The sequence below is a fragment of the Cherax quadricarinatus genome, chromosome 7 (assembly GCF_038502225.1).
Source record: "Cherax quadricarinatus isolate ZL_2023a chromosome 7, ASM3850222v1, whole genome shotgun sequence".
NCBI lineage: Eukaryota > Metazoa > Arthropoda > Malacostraca > Decapoda > Parastacidae > Cherax > Cherax quadricarinatus.
In genome coordinates, this window is record NC_091298.1 from 2,396,608 (window position 1) to 2,413,131 (window position 16,524).

The 16,524-nt window shown below is 40.1% G+C and overlaps 1 protein-coding gene across 2 annotated transcripts in view; it reads left to right on the top strand.

The window, feature by feature from the left end:
- The window catches only part of LOC128686799 (uncharacterized), an 84,657-nt gene that overhangs the window by 51,601 nt on the left and 16,532 nt on the right, over positions 1-16,524 (top strand). Inside the window, exons 8-10 of one of the 2 annotated variants that reach the window (XM_053773894.2) lie at positions 2,174-2,279; positions 8,046-8,094; positions 15,538-15,769. In XM_053773894.2, the coding sequence (XP_053629869.1) occupies positions 2,174-2,279; positions 8,046-8,094; positions 15,538-15,769 (387 nt within the window). The remainder of the gene's footprint in view (positions 1-2,173; positions 2,280-8,045; positions 8,095-15,537; positions 15,770-16,524) is intronic. The other variant, XM_053773895.2, reaches the window with a different exon arrangement.

Below are 16,524 nucleotides of genomic sequence, written 5' to 3' on the forward strand. Positions count from 1 at the left end.
AGGTTTTGTGGGCGAGGGGGTTGGACTTCCAGCAAGCGTGCATGAGCGTGTTAGATAGGAGTGAATGGAGATGAATGGTATTTGGGACCTGACAAGCTGTTGGAGTGTGAGCAGGGTAATATTTAGTCCATTTCCAGCACTTGAGTCCTGGAAATGGGAAGTACAATGCCTGCACTCTAAAGGAGGGGTTTGGGATATTGGCAGTTTTGAGGGATATATTGTGTATTTTTATACATATATACTTCTAAACTGTTGTACTCTGGGCACCTCTGCAAAAGCAGTGATTATGTGTGAGTGAGGTGAAAGTGTTGAATGATGATGAAAGTACAGTGGACCCCCGCATAGCGAACTTAATCCGTGCAAGAGGGCTGGTCGTTATGCGAAATGTTCGCTATGCGAATTAATTTTCCCCATAAGAAATAATGGAAATAAAATTAATCCGTGCAAGACACCCAAAAGTATGAAAAAAAAATTTTTTTACCACAAAAAAATGTTAATTTTAGTACACACAAACTGAAAAAGGCATGCACAATTACATGACACTTACTTTTATTGAAGATCTGGTGATGATTGATGGGATGGGAGGAGGGGAGAGAGAGTGTTAGTGTTTAGAAGGGGAATCCCCTTCCATTAGGACTTGAGGTAGCAAGTCCTTTTCCGGGGTTACTTCCCTTCTTCTTTTAATGCCACTAGGACCAGCTTCAGAGTCACTGGACCTCTGTCGCACAACAAATCTGTCCATAGAGCTCTGTACCTCCCGTTCCTTTACGATTTGTCTAAAATGGGCCATAACATTGTCATTGAAATAGTCACCAGCACGGCTTGCAACAGCTGTGTCAGGGTGATTTTCATCCATAAAGGTTTGCAGTTCAACCCACTGTGCACACATTTCCTTAATTTTTGAAGTAGGCACAATGGATTCCACAACTGGCATAGGCTTCTCAGGGTTAGCCCCAAACCCTTCAAAATCTTTCTTAATTTCCATACTAATTCTCACCCTTTTTACCACAGGGTTGGCACTAGAAGCTTTCTTGGGGCCCATGGTCACTTATTTTCCAGAAACAGCACCGAAAACACTGTAATAATACGAAATATTCCGAGTGTATGCTTGAATGTTACCGCGGAGGCTGGCTGGTAAACAATGGACGCGTCTCGGACGAAGGTCGCTGAGCGGGTTTTTGTCCACTATGCGGGGCAAAATTTTGGCGAACAAAGCGTTCGCTATGCGGATTGTTCGCTATGCAAGGCGTTCGCTATGCGGGGGTCCACTGTATTTTCTTTTTGGGGATTTTCTTTCTTTTTGGGTCACCCTGCCTCGGTGGGAGATGGCCGACTTGTTAAAAAAAAAAAAAAAGTTGGAGTGTGAGCAAGGTAATTTATGAAGGGCTTCAGGAGAAACCAGTCATCTGGATTTGAATTCTGGAAGTGGGAAGGGTAGTGCTTGCACACTGAAGGAAAGGTGGGGATGTTGCAGTTGGGGGGTAATCTGAATTGTGATGTATGCATACTTCTTAAAAGGCAATGAAAGGAATAATAGTGGTGAATGTGTTTTTTTCTTTGGGTTTCTCCACCTTGAGGGATATGGCCATTGAAATAAAAAAGTTGTAGGAGACTTGAGCATTGCAACTAGGAGGCTAGAGGTAGTACAGATATCATGTTTGAGAGCAATGTGTGGTGAGAATATCATGCAGAGAATTTACGAGTGTAAAAATTAATTGGTGTAGGGGTCACCAAGAGTATAATTTAGAGAACTGAAGAGGGATTGTTGAGGTGGTTTGAGCATGCAGAGAGGCCTAGGATGATGGTGTATAAATCTAGAGTAGAAGGTAGAAGGGGTAGAGGGAGGGGGGTCATCAGGAATGGTATGAAGGTAAGGGCAGAGGAAGCTAAGTTTTAGGGCCTTGAGCATCCAGCAGGCTTGTGTATGTGTGTGTGTTTGTGTTAGGTAGAGATGGGAAGGCCAGTACCTACACTCTGAAGGGATGGAGAAGTTGCAGTTCGTTAGTACTCTGAATTATAATGTCAGCATGCTTCAGCCAATCAGCAGGTGGATAAATGATAGTGAATGTGTTTCTTTTTTATGAGAACATTAGTGGGAAATAGCTGTTGAGGTAGAAAAAATTAACATACTTTTTCATTGAGAATTATAACAGTTTCTATTATGTTTCAACAGAAAGTGAAATTTGGCTATTACAAGAGCTCAGTTGATATCCTAGAAGAAATCGTCGAGGATATTGCAAAGTATGAAGGGAAGATTCATGCAAATATTGCAGATTTCAGTAAGTATTTTTGATTGATACAGTCCTTCAGATTTAAAGTACTGGTTTAGCAGTAAAGTTGAAGATCAGTGGAAAAAATTCCCAAATATAATAACGGTCGTCCTAGGAAAGGATGGAGGGAGTAAATGAGGTTTTGTGTGCAAGGGGCTTGGACATTCAGCAGGCATGTGTGAGCATATTAGATAGGAATGAATGGAGACGAATGGTTTTTGGGACCTGACAAGCTGTTGGAGCGTGAGCAGGGTAATATTTTGTGAAGGGATTCAAGGAAACTGGTTAGCCAGACTTGAGTCCTGGAGGTGGGAAGTACGATGCCTGCACTGGGATATTGGCTATTTGGAGGGACATCTAAACTGTCGTATCTGAGTGCCTCTGCAAAGACAGTGATTGTGCATAAATGATATTGAAAGTGTGAATGATGAAAGTTTTTTCTTTCTTTTTGGGTTTTTCATTCTTTTTAGGTCACCCTGCCTCGGTGGGAAACGGCTGACATGTTAAAAAAAATATATACGTATATACATCGGACCCTTGGTTTTCTTGATTAATCCGTTCCAGAGAGTGCTGAAAACCAAAATTCACGAAAACCAAAACCATTTTTCTCCATAAGAAATAATATAAATCCAATTAATCTATTCCAAACACCCAAAAGTTGTGTTCTGAGCACCTCTGCAAAAACAGTGATTATGTGTGAGTGAGGTGAAAGTGTTGAATGATGATGAAAGTATTTTCTTTTTGGGGATTTTCTTTCTTTTTGGGTCACTCTGCCTCGGTGGGAGACAGCCGACTTGTTGAAAAAAAAAAAAAATTTAGAGATTAAATACAGATTTACATTCAGAAAAGAATGACAGATCAATATAAAGCAATAATATCACACTTAGCTTTATTGAAGACTCTGGTGTATGGAAGATGGGAGGGGGGGAGAGGGAGAAGTTACTATTGTTGGGCAGGGGAATCCTCTTCCATAAAGACTTTAGGTACCGAGTCTTTATCCAGGGTTACTTCCCTTCTTTGTTTTTTTTAATGGCACTACAACCAGCTTGAGGGTCACTGGACCCCTGTCACTCAAAATTTTTTTCCAGAGAGCTCTGTTTCTGCAAAAACAGAGTTTTTCTCATTATGCACTGTGTGCTGCAGGATTTTTTTATACTGTGCACACTGACCACATAGACCCATTCTTTCATATGTAGGCCTACCAACTTTCTCTCGTTAGATTTGAAGGCACTAGAATTTATGCGTACTAGTACGGCACCAACCCTGGCGTACAAGCCGTACTAGTACGGCACCAACCCTGAAAGGGTTAATCTTCGATGAAGGCACCTTCTCTCTCTCTTCCTCCTCCTGTGAAGCAATTTCCTCAGCTGTGGTCTGTTGCTGTTGCAGATGAAGCTCTTGTAGCTCTTCAGTGGTCTTCCACATCCTGGCCACTCACATCCAACCCCACGGAATTCCCCAATGCTACACTACATTCCACAACAGGCATAGGGTCGACAGGTCAGCCCCAAACCCTTCAAAATCCTTCTCTTGGACACATTCTGGCCACAATTTTTCCCAAGCAGAGTTCATCATCCTGGAAGTCACTCTCTGCCAAGCCTTATCTATAAAGGTTATGCAATTGATGATATTTAAGTGATATTTCCAGAACTCTCTTAGGGTCAATTCAGTGTCTGAGGTCACGTCAAGGCACCTTTGAAACATTGCTTTGGTGTAGTTTTTTGAAGTTTCAAATGATCTGCTGGTCCATGGGCTGGATGAGAGGAGTGGTATTAGGGGGCAAGAACTTCACTATGACAAAACTAAACCCCTCCAACAATTGGTCATCCGAGTCCAGAGGATGAGCAGGAGCATTGTCCATTACCAGGAGGCACTTGAGTGGCAGTTTATTATCCAGGAGGTATTTCTTCACACTCCAGCCAAGCACTTCATTGACCCAATCAAGGAAAATTTCCCCCGTGACCTTATTGTTAGCCTTCCACATCACACACAATTTACTCTTGACGACACTGTTTTTCTTGAACACACTGGAATTTTCAGAGTGATACACCAGTAAAGGCTTTGCTTTGAAATTCCCACAAGCATTACCACACAACAAGAGAGTTAGCCTGTCTTTCATAGGCTTGTGTCCTGGGAATGCCTTTTCCCTCCTTCGTGATGTAGGTCCTCTTTGGCATTTTCTTCCAAAAAAAGCCCGTTTCATCACAATTGAACACTTGTTGGGGAGGAATCCTTCAGCTTCTATGTACTCCTTGAATTCTTGCATGAATTTTTGAGCCACACGTTTGTCTGAACTGGCACCCTCACCATGCCTTACAACACGGTGTATGCCACTTCGCTTCTTGAAATTTTTGAATCGGTCTTTGCTGGCCTTAAATTCACTAACATCAGCACTCTTTCCAGTTATTTTCTTTACAAGATCTGCATGCAACTGCCTTGCCTTTTCACAAATTATCGACTGCACAACACTATCTCCCGCTAACTGTTTTTGGTTGAGCCACACCAACAACAAATTCTCCACATCTTCAATTGCCTGTGATCTGTTTCATTAGCACATTTACCCCTTTTGCAACATCAGCTTCCTTGATTTTCTTTTTCTTTCCCATGATGGGAGTGATCATTGAATGGGGCTTCCCATACATCCTGGCAAGCTTGGACACACATACAACACTTTCGTATTTTTATATGATTTCTTTCTCTAATTCTATCATGTTTCTCACCTTCTTTACCAAAGGGCTGGCACTAGAAGCTTTCTTTGGGCCCATGGTGGCTTATTTAGCAGTTGCAAGCACAAAAAACAATGGATTAATACGAATGTTTCATATGAATGCGTGGGGCGATTCTCACTCACCGAGAAACAATGCCAGACTGACTCTTGAATGTATCTATGGGAAGCTTTGTGTTTACAGGGCCACTGGGCCACATACTCTACGACTGCCGAAATCCAAGGGAAATCACAAAAAGCAAGGGTATATTTTGAAGAAAAAAGTTGCTGATAACCAAAATTCACAAAAACTGAGACTCAGGAAAACCAAGGGTCCACTGCATGTGTAAATACATGAATATATTTCTCAACAAACCAGCCATATCCCACTGAGGCAGGGTGGCCCAAAAAGAGAAACTCATCATTACTTACTCCATCACTGCCTTGTCAGAGGTGTGTCAAAACTGCAACACAGCTGTATAGCCCTTGTGGCTTAGCGCTTCTTTTTGATTATAATAATACAGTGGACCCCCGCATACCGATTTTAATCCGTGCAAGAGGGCTCATTGGTATGCGAAATAATCGGTATGCGAATGAATTTTCCCCATAAGAAATAATGGAAATCAAATTAATCCGTGCAAGACACCCAAAAGTATGAAAAAAAAATTTTTACCACATGAAATATACATTTTCCTACACACAAAGAGAAGGATACATGCACAATAGTAGAGTAGTACATGCACAGTATATATTGTGCATGTACTAGTCTATTAAATGAAGAATAAATGACACTTACCTTTATTGAAGATGCAGCAATGACTGATGAGACACTGTGTCCTGGGAGTGCCTTTTCCTCCTGAGTACTGTAGGTCCTGTTTGGCATTTTCTTCCAGAACAGGCCTTATCACACTGTGTATGTCACTACGATTCTTAAATCTCTCAAACCAACCTTTGCTGGCTTTAAATTCACCAATATGAGCACTAGTTCCAGGCATTTTTCCCTGTTCACCTGGGTGTTAGTTGACTGGTGTGGGTTGCATCCTGGGAGACAAGATTAAGGACCCCAATGGAAATAAGTTAGACAGTCTTCGATGACACTGACTTTTTTGGGTTATCCTGGGTGGAAAATCCTCTGGGGTTAATTGTTTCTTGGTATATTCTCAATAAGCCACACCAACAACAGTGCTACAGCAGCAGCAGACGATGCTACAGCAGCAGCAGCAGCTGACAGTGCTACAGCAGCAGCAGCAGCTGACAGTGCTACAGCAGCAGCAGACGATGCTACAGCAGCAGCAGCAGCTGACAGTGCTACAGCAGCAGCAGACGATGCTACAGCAGCAGCAGCAGCTGACAGTGCTACAGCAGCAGCAGACGATGCTACAGCAGCAGCAGACGATGCTACAGCAGCAGCAGCAGCTGACAGTGCAGCAGCAGCAGCAGCTGTACCACCAATAGTAGCGATGGTTGATTGGGGTTCATTATACAACCTGGCCAGCTCGGAGACGCACTCCACTTTCATACTTATCAATGATCTTTTTCTTCATCTCTATAGTATAGTAATTCTCACCCTTATTGCTGTAGGGTTGGCACTAGAAGCTTTCTTGGGGCCCATGGTCACTTATTTTGCAGATAAAATCACCAAAAACACTGTAATAATACGAAATGTTACGATTGTATGCTTGGCTGCTACCGCGGAGGCTGGCTGGTAAACAATGCCACCGGCGGAACATGTGAGGCTGGCTAAGGCGCACATTGGACGCGTCTCGGACGAACAGCGGTGAGCGGGTTTTTGAGCGGTATGCGAGGCAAAATTTTTGCGATTAAAGCAAGCGGTATGCGGATTAATCGTTATGTGATGCCAACAGTATGCGGGGGTCCACTGTAATAATCTCCACCCCTCGTTTAGAATGCAGGCACTATACTTCCCACCTCCAGGACTAAAGTCCAGCTAACCAGTTCCCCTGTATCCCTTTATGAGTGTTAACTTGCTCACACTCCAACAGCTCATCAAGTTCTAAAAGTCATATGCCTCCACTTACTCCTACCTAGCATGCTCACACACTTGCTGGATGTCTAAAGTCCTTTGCACATGAAACCTCGTTTACCCCCTCCCATCCTTTCCTAGGAAGACCCCTACCCTGTCTTCTCTCCTACAGATTTATACACCCTCCCAGTCATCCTGTTTTGCTCCATTCTTTCTAAATGACCAAACCACCTCAACAACCCCTTCTCAGCCCCATGGATAATACTTACTCCACACCTCCTAATTTCCACACAATGAATTTTATGCAAAATATTTACGCTTCACATTGGCCTCAGACATGACATCTCCAATGCCTCCAACTTCCTCCTCACTGCAACATTACTAACCCATGATTTACACCCATATAAGAGTGTTGGTACTACTATACTCTCATACACTTTCCTCTTTGCCTCCATGGAAAACTTTTTTTTTTTTGTCTCCACGGATACCTCATTGCACCTCCCCTTTTTTTTTCTTCATCATTTCTGTGGTTCACATCGTCTTGCACATATCCATCTGATGACAGGTCCACTCCCAAATATCAGAACACATTCACTTCCTCCATACTCCCACCTTCCAATCTGATATCCAATCTTTCATTACCTAAATCGTTTGTTACTCTCATCACCTAGCTCTTTCCTAAGTTCACTTTTAATTTCCTTCTTTTACATACCCTCCCAAATTCATCCACCAACCTTTACAACTTCTCTGCAGATTCTTCCAAAAGCACAGTGTCATTAGTATAAAGCAACTGTGACAACACCCATTTTGTATTAGATTTTCCATATTTTGTTCCAACACATCTCTCCAACACCCTACCATTTACTTATTTTACAACCCTATCTGTAAATGTTAATTAAATAACCATGGTGACATCACTAAGGCCTAGTTTACCGGAAAATAATCTTCCCCTCTCTTATATAAACTAGAACCTGAGCATTGCTATCCTCATAAAAAAGTCTTAATTGCTTTCAGCAACCTACCACTTATTCCATACACTTGCAATATATTCATTTACATGTTAAAATTTTTATTTTATTTATTTCAGCCAAGCAACTGCCACCAGATATGACTGAGAGTACTTCAGAAAATTTCATGTACGTATTATATTCATTATAGTTAGTAGGTTGGTAGACAGCAGCCACCCAGAGAGGTACTACCATCCTGCCAAGTGAGTGTAAAACAAAAGCCTGTAATTGTTTTACATGATGGTAGGATTGCTTGTCTTTTTTTTCCCATTTCATAAACGTGCAAGATTTCAGGTACAGTGGAACCTCAAAAATCGAACGTATCACATATTGAACGTTTTGAAAATAAGACCATTTTTTCGGACAAACTGTGTCCCTATTATCGAACGCGCCCCTATTTTTGGACCGCCGGGTACGGGACCTATCCGCTGGCCCGCTCTGATCGCGTCCCCGTGCAGGCGCCATGAGCAGTCTAACTTTGTTCATGCTTGAGTGAACACTAACCTGCAATCTCATTCACACATTTTATGATTATTTAATTGTGTTTAGTGCTTGTGGGGCTGTGAAATAAGCTGCCATGGGCCCAAAGAAACTTGCTAGCGGTACCCCTGTGGTAAAGAAAGTGAGAAACACCATAGATGTGAAGAAGGAAATAATACAGAAGTATGAGATTGGAGTGAGACTTGTTGAGCTTGCCAGGATGTACAGAGGACTGTGGACAGTTATTTTGTGAGACAGAAACAGACGACTGTGGATAGTTATTTTGTGAGACAGAAACAGGCGACTGTAGACAGTTATTTTGTGAGACTGGGGTCCAATGACTCTCAAGCTGGTCCTAGTGGCATTAAAATACAGAGAAGGGAAGCAACCCCAGAGAGGGCTTTGATACCGGAAGTCCTCAGGAGGGGGATTCTCCTTCCAAACAATAACCCCAACTCCCTCTCTCCTCCTCCCTATCTTCCAGATGCCATCACCAATATTCAATAAAGGTAAGTAAAAATGTTATTTATATTACTATACATAATTAGACTATAGCATTTGTTGTGTTTATGTAAAACTGTAATTAATCTCTATAAATTTTTTTTATAGAGATTAATTACAGTTTTACATACACACAACAAATGCTATAGTCTAATTATGTATAGTAATAGGAAGGGTTGGAGGGAGGGGGTAAAGGAGGTTTTGTGTGCGAGGGGCTTGGACTTCCAGCAGGCATGCGTGAGCGTGTTTGATAGGAGTGAATGGAGACAAATGGTTTTTAATACTTGACGTGCTGTTGGAGTGTGAGCAAAGTAACATTTATGAAGGGATTCAGGGAAACCGGCAGGCCGGACTTGAGTCCTGGAGATGGGAAGTACAGTGCCTGCACTCTGAAGGAGGGGTGTTAATGTTGCAGTTTAAAAACTGTAGTGTAAAGCACCCTTCTGGCAAGACAGTGATGGAGTGAATGATGGTGAAAGTTTTTCTTTTTCGGGCCACCCTGCCTTGGTGGGAATCGGCCAGTGTGATAATAAAAAAAAAAAATAATTTTTTTTTTTTTTTTGTGAATATTTTTGGGTTTTTGGAACGGATTAATTGTATTTCCATTATTTCTTATGGGAAATATTGCTTCGAATTTCAGACTTTCGAATTCAGAACTAGCTCCTGGAACGGATTAAGTTCGATTTTTGAGGTTCCACTGTACTTCTTGCAACTTCTACTTACACTTAGGTCACACTACACATGCATGTACAACCATATATATACACACCACTCAGGGTTTTCTTCTATTTTCTTACTAGTTGTTGTTTTTGTTTATTTCCTCTTATCTCCCTGGAAAGTGGAACAGAATTCTTCCTCCGTAAGCCATGCATGTCATAACAGGCAACTAAAATGGTGGGAGCAAGGGGCTAGTAACCCCTTCTTTTTGGGCCAACCCTGCTTCAGTGGGATACGGCCAGTGCGTTGAAAGAAAGAAGATTAAATTTATTTATAGAAATGAGTGATATATTCTATTGGAGCCTCTAAAAAGAATCTCATAGTACAGACGCTACACTTCTTGCGAACATTCGAGTTACAAACATTCGAACATATGAACAGACTGCCGTGTTAATTAGTTTCATTCACAATACTTCCACAAATCCAAACTTTGAGTTGTGCACCTTCTGCGTAGTATGACGTTTTGCTGCAACCCACGCTGGGCAGCACCAAAGTCAGCGGAGCTGACGAATGAAGATTTGATGGAGCTGTAAGATATGCAGCATAAGGAAGAGCAAGAGGAACAAGATGAAACTGTTCCTTCTAAAAAGTTTGAGACAAAAATGATGGCCAAGGCATTTTCCCTTAGAGAGAGAGGTCTTCATATGTTTGAGCTTCAGGACCCCAGTATCGAGAGATTCTCAAAGGTTTCAAGTGGTGTTAAGAATTCTAGCTTGTGCTACCGTCTTATATACAATAAGAAGAGAAAACAGTGCAAACTTCCTTAGATAAATTCTTCAGACCAGTGCCTTCTACCTCAAAAGCCTCTTCAGATGTTGAAGAAACCCAGGTTTGTGAAACCCTGACTGACGAAGCATTTGACGATGAAGTGTATGAGGTTGACAGCCCTCTTCCCCAGTAGCCCTACACAACCTGCCATCTTCCTCTCATCCATCACCTCAAGTTTATTGTATCCTTAACCCTTTCAGGGTCCAAGGCCCAAATCTGGAGTCACGCACCAGTGTCCAAGAATTTAAAAAAAAAAAAATTTTTATTTTTTTCTTATGAAATCGTAGAGAATCTTTTTGTGAAGGTAATAAAACAAAAAGTACGAAATTTGGTGGAAAATTGACGAAATTATGCTCTCGCGAATTTTGATGTGTCAGCGATATTTACGAATCGGCGATTTTGCCGACTTTGACTCCCATTTTAGGCCAATTACATTATTCCAATCAACCAAATTCTTAGCTATTTCACTAGTATTACTTCTATTCTATCGATTGAGCACAAGAAATCGCCAAGTCAACTGTTTCAACTACAAAATAAAGTGATCGGAAATTGTTAATTTGGCCAATTTAACACAAAGTTCAAAATATTCCAATTTCAAAATAGGGTCCAGAATGAACAATGTAGGCATTCCTGGTACTAAACTAACATTTCCTCTGTTCATTAGTTATGTTTTGAGGCTTTACAAATAAATTCCATTTTGATTTTTTATTCACATAATGAATTTTTATTCACACCAAAAAATAGAAGATTTACTGTTATGCAATACTGTAATAATTGTATAAATATCATCACCATATTTGTGAATGTATATTAGACCCACCAGCTGACGTGTATTAGACGTGTGAGGTCGTTTGTTTACTCTTGAATATCGGCAAAAATTTAACATTTCTGCTACTTTGAGCTCAGTTTCAAGCCATTTCCAGTGCTAAAACCAATCAAAATCATCTCTATTTCTGTAATATGTCTTCCATTCTATCAAATGAGACCAAGAAATCGCAAATACAACTATAAAAAACATACGAAAAAACACTGCAAAGTTGCTGTTTTAATCGAAAAATCATGATTTCATTTTTTTTCTCTCATTATACACAGTGTGCTGCAGGATCTGTTTTATGTGGTGCACACATACCACATAGATGTATTCTCTCATATCTAGGCCCAAATGTACCACTCACAGTTTATCAGAGTGAGCTGAGCTCATGGCGTAGATCTACGGTTTGGACCCTGAACATAAAGCCGTAGATCTACGGGACGGACCCTGAAAGGGTTAAACTGTCCAAACGTAGATCTATGTTCACGTGTGTAGCGCTCCGACCTTGATTTTCCCCATTTGAAAGCCTATATAAAAAAGTAGATCTACGTTCGGAGCCCCCCGCACGTGGACGTAGATTTACATTTGGACAGTTTAAGGGTTAAAAAGGCAAGAAGTTTTTTATTACAGTATTTATTATTAAATTCAAAATTATTAAATTATTAAATTAAATTATTAAATTCAAATTCAAAATGGGAATTGACAGTTACTTTTTGCTGATGATACTGTGCTTATGGGAGATTCTAAAAAAAAATTGCAAAGGTTAGTGGATGAGTTTGAGAATGTGTGTAAAAATAGAAAGTTGAAAGTGAACATAGAAAAGAGTAAGGTGATGAGGGTATCAAATAATTTAAATAAAGAAAAATTGGATATCAAATTGGGGAGGAGGAGTATGGAAGAAGTGAATGTTTTTAGATACTTGGGAGTTGATGTGTCGGCGGATGGATTTATGAAGGATGAGGTTAATCATAGAATTGATGAGGGAAAAAAGGTGAGTGGTGCGTTGAGGTATACGTGGAGTCAAAAAACGTTATCTATGGAGGCAAAGAAGGGAATGTATGAAAGTATAGTAGTACCAACACTTATATGGATGTGAAGCTTGGGTGGTAAATGCAGCAGTGAGGAGACGGTTTGAGGCAGTGGAGATGTCCTGTCTAAGGGCGATGTGTGGTGTAAATATTATGCAGAAAATTCGGAGTGTGGAAATTAGGAGAAGGTGTGGAGTTAATAAAAGCATTAGTCAGAGGGCAGAAGAGGGGTTGTTGAGGTGGTTTGGTCATTTAGAGAGAATGGATCAAAGTAGAATGACATGGAAAACATATAAATCTATAGGGGAAGGAAAGAGGGGTAGGGGTCGTCCTCGAAGGGGTTGGAAAGAGGGGGTAAAGGAGGTTTTGTGGGCGAGGGGCTTGGACTTCCAGCAAGCGTGCATGAGCGTGTTAGATAGGAGTGAATGAAGACGAATGATACTTGGGACCTGACGATCTGTTGGAGTGTGAGCAGGGTAATATTTAGTGAAGGGATTCAGGGAAACCGGTTATTTTCATATAGTTGGACTTGAGTCCTGGAAATGGGAAGTACAATGCCTGCACTTTAAAGGAGGGGTTTGGGATATTGGCAGTTTGGAGGGATATGTTGTGTATCTTTATATGTATATGATTCTAAACTGTTGTATTCTGAGCACCTCTGCAAAAGCAGTGATAATGTGTGAGTGTGGTGAAAGTGTTGAATGATGATGAAAGTATTTTCTTTTTGGGGATTTTCTTTCTTTTTTGGGTCACCCTGCCTCGGTGGGAGACGGCCGACTTGTTGAAAAAAAAAAATTATTATTAAAATATGCTTTAGTATTAAGAACCCAACATTACTGATACTGTACAGTACTAAGTTTTCCATGAACAACAGCGCAGAGAATAATAATGATAATATTAAAAACAATAATAATTGTCACGATAGAAAAATGGCAAAATAACGGCTTACAAATAATTCAGGATGTGAACAACCTTCTGGAAGGTAAGTTGGGGGGCATCAGTACAAGTAGACTGGTAACCCAGAGTAGATATTTGAAATAAATTTGGTTCATAAAAGTTATTATACAGTTTGGAGATTGAATAAAATGAGGTACTGCATTAACCCTTTCAGGGTCGAGAGGCCCTCTCCTAAACTTGTTCTCAGGGTCGAAAATTTTTCAGAAAAAAAAAATTATTTTTTCTTGTGAAAAGGTAAGAGAATCTTTTCCCGATCATAATGACACCAAAAGTTTGAAATTTGATTGAAAACTTATGGAATTATGCTCTCGCAAAGTTAGCGGTCTCGACGATGTTTGCGCATCGGCGATTTCGCCCACTTTGAGCCTTATTTTCAGCCAATTCCAGTGTACTAGTCGACAAAAATCATAACTATTTCGCTAGAACTCCATTTTTTCTATCGAATGAGTACAAGAAACCACCCATTTACTGATTTCAACTATCCAATAAAGCAGTCAGAAATTAGCAATTTTGCCAATTTCACACAAATTTCAAAAGATGCCAATTTCCAAATAGGGTCCAGAATAGACAAGACAGACATTCCTGGCACTAAAATAACATTTTCTCTGTTCCTTAGTCATGTCCCCAGGCCCCTCTTACATTTCTTTTGCTTTCCACTTTGAATTTTTATTCTCACAAAAAATAGAAGATTTACTGTTATGCAGACTACTGCATTAGTGTAGAAATGGTATAAATAATTTCAGCGCACACTTGTGAAAGAATATTAGACTCACCAGTTGACGGTTATTGGACGCTTGGCATGATTTGTTTACTTTTAAACTTTGGCAAAAATTGAACATTTTTGCTACTTTGAGCTCGATTACAAGGTGCTTTTCATTGTGAAACCAATCAAAATTATCTCAATTTCTGTAATATGTAATCCATTCAATAAAATGAGACCAGGAAAACTAGAATACTACCATACTATACTAAAATAGAGTGCAAAGTTGCTATTTTAAACCAAAAACACGGTCAAAGTTTTTTTTTCTCATTACACACTGTGTGCTGCAGGATTTTTTTTATACTGTGCACACTGACCATAAAGACCCATTCTTTCATATGTAGGCCTACCAGCTTTGTCTCGCTAAATTTGAAGGTGCTAAAATTTAGGCGTTCTAGTACGTTCTAGTACGCCCCTGAATGGGCTAATAATTGTCTTCCTCTTTTCTTTGTCACCTTGTTGACTTAAAGAGCCTCCCATTTCTGAGGCAGAGTTCCCCATGGAAGATCCTAGATACTGGCAAGGGACTCTTAATGCAAGAGCTATACCTGTGAAAGATAGGCAAATCATAGAATATATGAGGGGGGGAACAAAAGGGTGGTTGGTGTGTTGAAATGAAAATGAAAGGAAATGTACCAGAGTATAGTGGTAACAACATTTTAATATGGGTGTAAGGCATGAGTTTTGAATGCTGCAGCAAGGAGGAAGCTAGAAACTGTGGAGAGTTATGAGGGAAGACACGAGAAAGAAATTTCTGAGTGTCATGGGCATCCAGTGATTGGTTCATTCACTGTGACAGTTATCCTGCTGATGCAGTTGAGTGGGGGGGGGAAGTGGCATTCATTCCCCTCCCTCTGTACTCCCCAGATGTGGTCTTTTGTGACTTTCTCTCTATCCACAAATAAAAATAACACTTGATGAACAACACTTTAATGATGTGGAGATTCAAGCAAAATTGCAAGTTGTAGAGTTCCAGAAATGTTTCAAGAAGTGGCAGAGGTGCTGGGATCATTACTCTTCCGAGGAGAGTACTTTTAAATTAAAACAAATTATCATACGAGGGATTAGAATGATTCAATATTGCATTCAATCACTACAGTGTTACATTGTTGCATCAATACAGTATTGTAATTCTACACTGATGCAATGTTGTGTTGAAGTACTACGGCATCATTAGCTTTGGAGTGTCCTTATCTACATGCCTTGGATGACCTGAAAAGTTACTGGTTACTCTGCTGGATATGTTTAGAGAGTTTGACCCCATAAATCCAATCAGACAAAAGTTTATGTAAATACTTAAATCAGATATAGAGGTTCACAGGGAATACTTCTATACTTAGTCTATGAAATATCCGAAATATTGTCACAGTGTAACTGATTTCCTATGATGCTATTGTACTCGGTAGATAGTGTTACTGTACTGCAGTGCAGGGTTACTGAATATTTTCTTGTCATCATTTCCTGTAATATGTAATGTGGAAATAGGGTACAAAATTTTTTTTTTTTTTTTTTTTTTTTTTTTTTTTTTTTTTTTTTTTTTACCTTTTCAGACCAATCTCTGGCTCAGACAGGAGTCGTTGTTCTAGGAGTCGCTCATGCAGTTTAGCTTCCTTAAGTCCTTCAAGAAGTGTTCACTCTAGAAGTAAATCACCAAGAAAATCAGAATCTCCAGAGCTGGTACATCTTCCAGAGTTAAAGAAACCTGTTAAATATGATGTAGAGGTTGAAGCAAACTTTGACACGGCGAAGGATATTTTAAAAGATGGACTACTCTTGAAGGAGGTAAGTACACCTACCATCCGACTTGCGACCTGCTCGACATACGACCACTCGACTTACGACCATGTTTTTTTATGCCAAATTTCTGGGATATAAACAACTGTTTGTGTTGTACACAGTGTGTATCCTAAACCTTACGGTATAAAATACAGTACTAACAACATAAAAAGTAAAGTAAAAAATGAAATATCAAAATAAAACAGTAAAATAAAATGATTACAAAAGTGTGATGTTGATATTCACTAGTAAGGTTTGACTTACGTCCATTTTGACTTATGACCGGTGGTCGGTACCAAGCTTGGTCGTAAGTTGGATGGTACCTGTAGTAGTTTTTCTTGGGTCACCCTGACTCAGTGGGAGACGGCGAACGTGGTGAAAAAAAAATATTACTGAACATTCCAGGTAAAGTGTATGGTAGGGTTATTATTGAAAGAATTAGAGGTAAGACAGAGAGCAGGATCACAGATGAACAAGGAGGCTTTAGAATGGGTAAAGGATGTGTTGATCATGTTTACAATGAAGCATACAAGTGAATATTTAGATAAAGGCAGGGAAGTTTTTGTTGCATTTATGGATTTAGAAAAGGCATGTGATAGGGTGAATAGGGGAGCAATGTGGCAGATGTTACAAGTGTATGGAATAGGTAGTAAGTTAATAAATGCTATAAAGAGTTTTTATGAGGATAGTGAGGCTCAGGTTAAGGTGTGTAGGACAGAAGGAGATTACTTTCCAGTAAAAATAGGCCTTAGACTGGGATG